Source organism: Nicotiana sylvestris, chromosome 8 (genome assembly GCF_000393655.2).
Source record: "Nicotiana sylvestris chromosome 8, ASM39365v2, whole genome shotgun sequence".
Lineage (NCBI taxonomy): Eukaryota > Viridiplantae > Streptophyta > Magnoliopsida > Solanales > Solanaceae > Nicotiana > Nicotiana sylvestris.
The window spans coordinates 205788917-205799964 of NC_091064.1; the positions used below are offsets into that span (position 1 = coordinate 205788917).

At 33.0% G+C, this 11048-nt stretch overlaps 1 protein-coding gene across 3 annotated transcripts; it reads left to right on the top strand.

Annotated features, from left to right (window-relative positions):
- The first annotated feature begins 432 nt into the window (after positions 1-432).
- LOC104236439 (probable trehalose-phosphate phosphatase F) lies at positions 433-7173 on the top strand. Of its 3 annotated transcripts, XM_009790357.2 has the most exons (14): positions 433-566; positions 669-727; positions 4306-4385; positions 4459-4939; positions 5041-5181; positions 5253-5324; positions 5434-5559; positions 5689-5745; positions 5863-5964; positions 6071-6148; positions 6252-6321; positions 6502-6572; positions 6659-6751; positions 6839-7173. In XM_009790357.2, the coding sequence occupies exons 4-14, from the start codon at positions 4649-4651 to the stop codon at positions 6890-6892; spliced, it is 1155 nt and encodes a 384-aa protein (XP_009788659.1). In that variant the 5' UTR covers positions 433-566; positions 669-727; positions 4306-4385; positions 4459-4648; the 3' UTR covers positions 6893-7173. The 3 variants fall into 3 exon arrangements, with proteins under 3 accessions (XP_009788659.1, XP_070009424.1, XP_009788662.1); XM_070153323.1 differs by lacking the exons at positions 433-566; positions 669-727 and adding an exon at positions 945-1042; XM_009790360.2 differs by lacking the exons at positions 433-566; positions 669-727 and adding an exon at positions 3341-3912.
- Positions 7174-11048: the final 3875 nt, after the last annotated feature.

Sequence of the window (11048 nt, forward strand, 5' to 3'; positions counted from 1 at the left end):
CAAACAAAAATTAATCTTCGTAATTCATACAAAAATAGGCACAACCTTCACAATTCAACTGCTCAACAAACAACTATATTCATTGTACCTGGACAGTAATTTTCCCTTCAAAACATAAAAGGGAGGAATATAAAGAATATACTCCAAAGAAAAAGGTAAAACTTAGAGGACTAATTCATCAAATCATATATTATTGAGGTAACTTAAAATAAGGAGATTTAGCTCTTGAAATATGGTGAGTGTTATTGGTCGGAGGTACGAGTAAAATTTGGCGAAAAAAGAGAGTAAATGTTAGCAGCCTAATAATGCTATAATGGTAATTAATTAATTGTGTCAAAATGTATTTCCTGATTCAACAACTGAAGGAAGAGGTTTCCTTGTTTGGCACGTCTTTTTGGGGCTATCAAACTCTATATAAACTTAGGTTTCTCCACCTCCAATTCCCTCTTTTCCCCTTCATTTCTCTCTCTCTCTCTCTCTCTCTCTATTTATCTTCCGTTACATTTCCTCCTCCATTTTTAGGGTTTTCTCTTTTAATTTTCTCCACCTGCCGTTTTTTCCCAAAGGTAGATTATTCTTTTTCTCTTTTCTTCTCCATTTGCCTTTACTTCTCTTCTCCATTTCTTCTTTGAATCTGATGTGATGTGTTTTCTGTACAATTCTTTTAGGCTTTTAAATTGGATTTTCAAGATTGGTTCTAAGGTCTAAGACATAAGTTCTCAGACAGGTATTTTTTTTTTTGGCATTTTACCTTGTCTTTTGTTGATTCAAGATTGCCCTTTTTTTCCTCCTCATGCAATGCTGTTGGAATTTTATCTATTTTTGGGAAATTCTTATAGATACCCATTTTAATTCTATGGTTCTTTTCCATTGTGGGACATGCAAAAGGCGTAAACTTTGGCCATTTTTTTTTTTGTTTTGGGTTTTCTGCAAAGAATCATTTATGAGCTAAAAAGTTTAGTTCTTTCTGTAATTTTCTTTTCTTTTTGTATCTTTAAAACCTCCATGAAAGGTGTTTCTGGCTTTTCTGCAGATTAGATTTGTGAGTCCTGTACAATCATAAATTTAGTTGTTGCTTTTATCGGTTAATAATTGATTTGACAGCACCAAATAAAAGTGCTTAATTTAGCTTTGTCGTGTAATTTAAATTATTTTATTTTGTCGGTTGCTGTAAGATGTTGAAATGTATTGATTATGTGTCATTATCAGTTTTCGTGGTTTACCCGCGGAAAATGGAACTAAGCAGTAAGCATACATTTTTTTAAAGTCAGCTGATTCCTTATGTAGTTATTAACGCCCTCTATAAAGTACTTAGTAACTGTTCAATTTTTTTTTGTTTGATTCAAGTCAACATGGCGGTTGGGGATCTTTTAGGCCAACTTGTGGACAATCCTTAAGAATTCTTGGCTACTATTTTGCATGTTATTTTTCTTTTCTTTAGTTTTTTTTTTCTTTTTCGAAAGACCTACAGATTCTTGCATAATCAATGTAGACTTAATTAAAGATGGGATACTATGAAAGAAAAAGATCTATATATGTGATATCTACTAGTTGGAATAGGTTTTAGTCTGGTTAGAGAACTTCTAATATTATTGTTATTATAATTTTTACTATTACTAATATATACTTAACCTTTTTTCACTTTTATTTTATGTGGTATGATAATGCCATGAGTTAAGTTTAAATGGAGAAGTGATGAATCATATAGCCGACCTAGCTTATTTGGGACTAAGGCATAGTAGTTGTGTTTGTAGTAATCCTTTCTCCTTTCTAGTTGTGTGATAATCCTTTCTCCTTTGTATTATGAGGTTCAGTTGCACTCGCTTGCTGATTTTAAGTTTATCGTGTCATGTGATGTTATTTGTTGGGACTAAGGCTCACAAAAAATACCTTAAATTTGATTAATAGCCTGTTTGGCCAAGCTTTTTTTGGGGCCAAAGGTGTTTGTTTTTTTTTTTTTTTTGCCAAAAACACTTTTGGCAAAAAATTGAGGTGTTTGGCCAAACTTTTGGAAGGAAAAAAAGTGCTTTTGAGGAGAAGCAAAAGGAGTTTTGGAAAATCAGAAAAAAGTAGCTTATCTCCAAAAGCACTTTTGAGAAAAATACACTTAGAAACAGTTTTCAAAAGCTTGGCCAAACACTAATTACTGCTCAAAAGTGTTTTTCTAATTAATTAGTCAAACACAAACTACTTCTCTCCAAAAACACTTTTTTTAAAAGTACTTTTGAGAAAAACACTTTTCAAAATAAGCTGATTTTAGAAGCTTGGCCAATCGGGCTATAAGAATTGCCTTAAGATATGCCATTACATAGGTTTAATTAAGTCTATAAGTTCCTTAGATTAAAGCTTTCCTTTTTCATGGTAGGGTTCAAGTAGGTTGTCTTGACATGTAGGTTGGGAAGTCATATCATTGCAAGTACAAAAATGGCGTTACTTGAATCAATAGTAATCTTTTTCTTTTTTCCAACTTTTTGGTTGGCTTTCAGATCTGAGCTTTTTGTTGGAAAAGGTAAAAATCATGTAGGGTACGTTGAGATGTTAAGTCTTTCAGCTTGTCATTGATTACTTGGGGGATGTACTATTGCTGAAAAAGGGTTTTGTTCTTTCCTGCTTCAATGACAAAAAAGCAAAAATGAAAGAAAATAAAAGTTTGGTAGCCCATAAACTTTTCACTTGATACAGCAGCCTTATATCTCAGTTCCATCTAGTAGAAGTATTACTATGATAAGCAAACTTTAAGCTTGGTGATAATTAGTGAGTGCTTCATAATTAAGCCAGATCATACTATTTGCCTCTTTTGGTAGATAAAAGATATTAGCTGATGGTCTATTTGGAAGCGGTCTCTAAACAACTTTAAGCTTAGGGATAATTACTGAGGGCTTCATAATTAAGCCAGATCATACTATTTGCCTCTTTTGGTAGATAAAAGATATTAGCTGAAGGTCTATCGGAAACGGTCTCTTTTTCCTCTCAGGGTCAAAGCTGCGTACATCCTACCCTTCCCGAACCCCACTAGTGGGAATCCATTAGGTGGTTGTTGTTTGTTGTTGTTGGTAGGGGCGAAGCCACAGCCTTCATCGAAAAACACACTGTATATATAGATAAATTATTAGGTTTTAGAGATGCATAACATAAACTAAACACCCTTTATCAGAAAAAATTTCACTTATTTCAAACTTGAACACCTTTGCAAAAATTTCTGGCTTCACTACGGGTTGTTGGTAGATAAAAAATAGAAGGGGTTCAAGATGTAGTCGACCGTGTGACAAGATCTAGTTTTCTTGATGCATCTTTTGTATATCTTGGCATTTATTTGGATATCAATTCTCATTTGAATTTTGACTGTCCATCCCATAAGATTTACCAAAAAATAGTTATTTTTATACTCTCTTTTTTCCCTTTTCCTTAGAAGTCAATGGTTTTAATGGAATGATGACAGGAAAGTAAATGAAAACCACCTTCTAGCTGTTGGAAAAGAGTGAACAAATTTGGTGGTTTTCTTTTGGTCCCTTTTAGTGGATACAAAGAGAGAGTTGGAAAGTTTTGTTTGTTATGTGAATGAGCTGTAAGCTTAAAAAGTTGTATTGTACCTGTTCCTCTTCTATATTACACATTCACCAGAACTTAGGCTGAAACAGTAGGTCCTTTAATGTATACTCATATATCCTTCCAATATGAAACTGTGGATCCTGAGTTTCTATTACCAAGAAGCTAATTGGGGAGGTCGATATGGAATTTTAAGTTAGCAGATGTAGAATACCACTTTATGCACTACTCTTTGGTGGTAATAGAAGCAAACTTAATATAAAGAGATGTATTTTAACGATTTTCGACTACATATGCATTTTTGAGGTAAAGGCAGTTGGTGCGCCCGCACCTGACTTCTCCTCACATGTCCGCCTCTAGCCAAATGTATGCCTTTTCTGCTCATTATTGTTTTTACTACTTTTTTGTAGAAATTTGTGGAAGATGAATTTGTTACTTGTTGAGAAATTCCAAAGAAGAGTCCTTGTTATTTTGGCTTTCACTCCCTTCTCTGCCAAAAAAAAAAAACTTTTGATCTTAATGTAGAACGGCTTTTGTCCAAACTTAGGGTGAAATGGATTGTCGTAACTCGTAAGTGAGCGAAATAAGGTGTTGTATCTGTTTTGGAGTCTATTGTTTTCTTCAAATGGAAATGCATTTAAATCCAACTTAATACATCAATCTGTAAGGATTCAAATCAAATTTTCTCCTGTTAACATTAAATGTTTCCTTTTCTTTGTTTGCTCCATGTTGTTTTGACGCAAAAGTAACTTGTTCCAGGTACACGTGAGACTCGACTAAATTGTCCGAGCCAAAATGTTCTGTTTCTAGTGTAAATGCAGTGTGGTTCAGGAGATGAGGTATCGATTTCTGTCATTGTCTAAATCAGACAACCAATTTCAGAATCTGCTTTGACACTTCCGACTTGTCCAGATTGCAGGAAACCCGTACTTAATGGACTCTATTCCCAGCAGTAGTGATAAGAAAACTTTGAAGAGGTGGTTTTTCATTGACAAAAGGGTTGGTTAAAAGATTCGGCACTCTTATACATCCACTAGTAAAAAGTCCCAACTGCATAGCTGTCAATCGCAAAGTCAAAATCACCCAAATTCATATTGTTTCAATGGACTTAAATTCGACGAAAGCCTCTCCAGTTCTTACGGATCCTTCACCATTGAACAAGTCCAGATTGGGGATTTATTCTAGTTTGTTGCCTTACTCACAATCTGGTCCTTCATTCTCCACTAGCGTGCTAACAATTCCTAGAAAGAAGCCAGCGAAGCTTGATGATGTTCGATCCAATGGTTGGCTCGACGCTATGATGTCTTCTTCACCTCCTAGGAAGAAGATTCTGAAGGAAGTAAACATTGATGTTTCTTCCGATGACGCTGATGTTACTTACCTTTCTTGGACGGTATGTTAGACTTTCACCAACAGCACACTGATCTATTTGTTTGGATGTGATGAATTCTATATCTTTGCATAATAATAATCAAAGCTTTTTTCTTTGTCTAGATCAAGTATCCATCAGCTCTCAACTCCTTTCAGCAAATTATGAGGCAAGCAAGGAATAAACAGATAGTCATCTTCTTAGATTATGATGGGACTCTTTCTCCTATTGTTGATGACCCGGACCGTGCTTTTATGTCCAATGAGGTAAATCCAATTCTCATATGAAATTAAGATGCTTATCTGTATATGTTTACACAAGAATATATATTCTGCAGATGCGCTCTGCTGTCAGGAATGTTGCAAAGTATTTCCCAACAGCCATCATCAGTGGAAGAAGACGTGATAAGGTAACTTTTTGGTAATTAGTAATTCAGGTTTTATTAATGTTAATACCATGTACATTTTATATCTCTCTTCATTTGCAGAAGTGATTTATAATGATCTTTATTGTTTCAGGTTTATGAGCTGGTAGGTCTAACTGAACTCTATTATGCCGGTAGCCATGGTATGGACATCATGCTGCCAGTCAAAAATATGTTGTCTACTAACGATTCAAAGTGTATTAAATCTACTGATCAGCAGGTATTATATTAGCTGCATTATCAGATTCTGTCCTTTCATTCCCTTGTAAACAGTGTTATCTAGTTCAATTTCTGACTTACTTTCCTAATTTCCTAACTACTTTTGCAATTTTTTTTTTTTTTTGAGCAGGGCAAGGAAGTTAATCTGTTCCAGCCTGCTCGTAAATTTTTACCTATGATTGATGAGGTAGGTGCTTTAGAAGGTTTCTATTAAAGCATTTCAAACCAGTAGATGACTCTTTGTTTCAGCCAGAAAGAAAAAAGACGGTTATTTAAGACGTGAACTTGTCTGACTACTTTGCAGGTTTTTAAAACCCTTGTCGAGAAAACTAAAGACATTAACGGTGCAAAGGTTGAGCACCATAAGTTTTGTGCCTCTGTACATTACCGTAATGTAGATGAAAATGTGAGTGCTAGCTTTTCTTGTTGCTGTTTCATAATGTCAACTGGATACTGAAGTTGCCTATGTTAACAAAAGAACATACATCTAATGATCTTCATTTTGACCACAGAATTGGCCTGTCGTTGCACAATATGTCCATGATGTCTTGAAAGACTACCCTCGACTACGGCTAACTCATGGGCGGAAGGTAACTTGATGCATCTACCTAAGTCTCCATTTCAATTCTGTCGCTGGAACATTGTACTAATGATATAACTAACACGATACTGGTGCTTTTCTTTCCTGAATAGGTTTTAGAACTCCGTCCTGTAATTGATTGGCACAAAGGAAAAGCAGTTGAATTCCTACTGGAATCACTGGGTATGTAGCTCCTTCCATCTGCTTTTATTGATCCTTTCCTCCTCATCCCTTTCCGAAACCCCTAAGAGATTGAAGTAATGTCGGTAGTGGACGGAGAATTAGATAAGTCAGGGTCCTCAGAGGGCCCTTTAAGTTACAGAATTCTGCTCTTCTTAACTAAATTCATGTTAAATCATGCAGGTTTTAGTAACAGCAATGACGTGCTCCCGATATATATTGGAGATGACAGAACAGACGAAGATGCATTCAAGGTAATACACGATATTGTGACATTGTTTTATCTGTTCCTCATCTTAAGTTGATGTGTACACGATTTGATGAGTATATTTTGTTTCAGGCATTGAGGGGGAAATATCAAGGTTATGGAATTCTTGTTTCAACTATCCCAAAAGAGAGCAATGCTCTCTTCTCTCTCAGGGATCCTTCAGAGGTACGTTGCGAAATCAATTTTGTTGTTAAATGCCTTAGTTTTTTCTGTGATTTTAATCTAAACTGAGGTAATTGAATTGATGTACAGGTCAAAGAATTCTTGGAATCTCTTGCAAGGACAATGGAGGATAAAGATATATAAAAAGCATGAGGGGAGCTGAGGGAAATAGTATAGTTTTTTTTCAAAAAAAAAAAAAAAAAAAACTGCTACTACTAGGTTTCTTAGTTTTTCATGAACAAGCTGAAGTCATTTCTCAATCTTTGTTTTAGTATGTTATGAAGGTAGAAATTTTGGAAGTTGTATTCTTTCTTTGGTTTGTTTTTATATTTTTTAGTTTATCCTGTTTTTGGAAATGGAAGGTCTTCAAAGGATGACCATTCTCTTTTGAGTTAGTAGTAATCAGATGAAATGTTTTGAACCAATACCTGGCTTTGTGTGTGATTTTCATTAAGAATTCTTAGTGCTCTGTACTTCTAAAAGTGATTAAAGAGTAGGTTGAGTAAAGTGAAGTAACATGTCCTCATATGTTTTTAGCTCTTACTTTCTGTGTAATCTCATCAAATAACTGGGAGCAAATAGTAAATATTTCACCAAAGAGAAGCAGATTATTTCATTTGTCTTCTCCACATACCTGCTTTATACCAACTCAATAAACAAATGATATATTTTAAGGTAACTACTCTTATTACTAAACTATAGTTGATTAATAAGCATAATTAGGCAAATAATAGAACCAACGATATATTTCATATACTATTCTTATTACTAAATTATAGTTTACTAATCAGCCAAGTATTTGTGCTTGTGGGGGGACAAAGTTTCCGGTATCTTTCTGACTCTTAATGGACAGAGTTATACGTATTTGTGCTTATGGGAGGAAGCATATACCAATGGCGTAATCGAGTAGACATCACCGTCTTTAAAAAAAATGGAAGTTCAAATAGGAGTACCAAATATGGCTAGGTCATAGTCTTTCTGATATACATATATACGCAGATTTTGTCAAAAATTCTATAATATGCATGCCATCCTCTCGGGTCAATTGGTTTTTTGTCTTAAATTTGTTTTTAGTTTTATGACCTTATCTTTTATTTTACGCATGAGAGATTTTCTTTTACACGTAAGAGATCTGTCTTTTATATATAAAAAATTTAAAAAAGTTATTTTCTTAAATTCAATTGTAAAGGATCATGATGTACAAATAACACCGTCTCCTCGAAGCCGATAGCCGACGGAGAATGCAAGGAAAGCCATCACTATCAAGTTGTCCAGACACTCTGCAATCTGCATTATCCCTTCGATATTGTCAATAAACTCCTAATTCTATTACTACAATATTTTATAAGAGACATAGCAAACTAGAAATAAATATACTCCTAGTACCTAAAAGATCCTAGTTGGTCTATGCTATGACCTAGCCATACATGTTTTGTTTCAATCTGAAAAATAATTTCTTTAACCTCTCAACTTTATCTGTTCGTTTTTTTTTTTTTTGTTTGTGTGTGTGGTTATTTTGCAAAAGAACCACTAAAATTATTATTGATTAGAGCTTGAACACAAAAAGGAACATTCTTGAGGTGGTAATTTGTTTTAAGAATTTTATTATGTCAATTGCTCGTTCTGGAAATTATTCGCAAATTGAAGCATAGCCCACGATAAATGAGGGAAAACTAGCTTTTTGGTTGCTCTAAGTCAGATGTGATTACTTTGTACTTTCAGCCAAATCGCAAGTTATAGTCTATTAATTGAAACACCCCCTTCTTAACTCAAGAACCCCAAAGGGTAGTTTCATGTATACCAATATACTATAAAAGTAGAAATAAAGGGTTGTATTATGAACTTTTGAAGAGAAAGTAGCACGGGCTAACCAGTTTTCGGGCTGATAATTGAAAAATAGTCAGTATTTGCAAAGTCGTTGAAAAATAGCTATTATTTTGTTGAAACACAAAAAGTTCCAGCATAATATGTTGGAACTCCAGCATTCCAGTATAATATGCTGGATTATGGAGATCCTGCGTATAAACTTTCAGCATATTATGTTGGAACTACAATACATTATGAAATTCCAGCACATTATGATAAAACCTCATATGTAAAAAATTCTAACTCCAGCATATTATGCTGGAATTTTTTCAGATTTTTAAGGGTGTTTTTATTTTTATCTTTGTTAGAAAAATGGCTAAATCTCTATTACTTTTAAAATTATGGCTATTTTTCAATTACCAGTTGTAAATCTGGTTATTTCTTTTTTTTTTTCCTCCACTTTTGAGGGAGAAATTCAAAAATAGCCAGATTTACAACTGGTCGTTCAAAAATAGCCCAATTTCAAAAGTAATAGAAATTTAGCCACTTTTCATGTAAAGATAAATCTGAGCGAAAACACTGTTCAAAACCCGAAAAATACGCCAGTGTATTATACTGGAGTTCCAGCATACGTATGCTTGAACTCCAGCATATTATACTGGAATTCCAGGATAAGTATGCTGGAACTCCAGCATAATATGATGGAGTTCCAGCATAAGTACACTAGAACTCCAACATAATATACTGGAGTTCCAACAAGTATAATTGTCCAGTATAATATACTGGAGTTTGGAGCACCGGTGCTCCAGTCTCCAGTATATTATACTGGAGTCAGCAAAGTATACATGTCCAGCATAATATGCTGGAGTTCATACACAGGTGCATCGAACTCTAGTATATTATGCTGGACCGGTCTCTGTTGCAGCAAAATAGTGGCTATTTTTCATTGACTTCGTAAAAGTTGGCTATTTTTAAATGACCAGTCCAAAAACTGGCTATACCGTGCTATTTTTACCACTTTTGAATGTAACAAGCCCATATGATTATTAAAGCCAAAATCTTTCTTGAAGTTTGAATTCATCATCTATACTATATTAAAAGCACGAAGACCCTTAGCGAAATGTTGTTCGCCTTTTTTTACCCTTTAAAAATAAATTTCACATTAGACAAAATTGTCATTTACTTATTTTCCTAATATTTATGACTTTTAAATTAAATAAAATTTTGACTATTAAGTCTTTTCTTATTTGGATCTCCTAATATTTAGGATTTTAAAGTAAAAAAATAAACTTATATAAATACATTACTTATTCTAATTTGGGTGAATAATTATTAGCATGTCGTTACTTTTATGAGTATGCTTTTCCATATAGAAAAACTGATCTTTAACTCTAAAAAAGCTATTTTAAAAATATGACTATATTTCTACCTCAAGACACAAACAAACTAGACATTTATAAAACTTGAACGCAGAAACAATGTTAACAATTTTATTTATTGAAAATCGACAGGGATTTTATTTGGCTTTGGACACACGGAATTACTTTTGAAAACAATCGATTTGGTTGCTTATTATATGTTAATTTTAAAAATAAATATTCCGAAAGTATAAAAATAATTACCAAAGTTCTAAAATAAATCTAATAAAAGCAAAAATATTTAAGGTAGCTAACAATCTAAAAATTTATGGAGTAATTTTTGTGAATTTAATTGCCCACAGAGTAAAAGTTGGTTGACATATTCACTTTTATACATTTAGAAAACTAAAGTATTCCTTCAACAAATAGATCTATGTTAAAAAGTTAATATTAGAATTAAATTTTTTTCTTATAGTTAGATCCTTAAATTAAACAAAATCTACCATAATTTTGATGGAATGTGATTTAAGGATCATACATTTGTACTAAAATATTTATGAAAGATGATCATAATATATCTATCTATTTACATCTATATATATCTAAACTATTATAAAAATACAAAATTCTAATTAGAGTTGAAATTAATTTGTTAATCATTCATAAATAGTTTTCATGTCAACAACAACAGCAACAGCAACAGCAACGCCTGAATCCCAAGCCAGCATAAAGGAGGAGGGTTGAGGTAGGCGGTCAACCATTATAGAACTTGCCAATTCATAATGAATTCATGTTAAAAAAATTATAATTATAATTAATAATTTATTTTGACAGAACTAAAATTTAAAACTTTGAGGACTTGATAGGGCAAAGCTTGTTCTTTTATTGAGTTAGTAAAATAGAATCGATAATCATTATTCTGATGATTTTATATTTTTTTTTGTTAACTTTTACTTAAATAATTTAGACATAAATATTAATAAAGTTTATGAGATCTTTTTTATAATTTTATTTTTTTTGAGATGAGGTTCACGTGCAATGCACGTACTCTAAGACTAGTATGTAAAATTTGGGAACAATAGATATGTCATTTAATAAGCCAAGAAAGAAAATAATTAAATGTTATTATTATATTA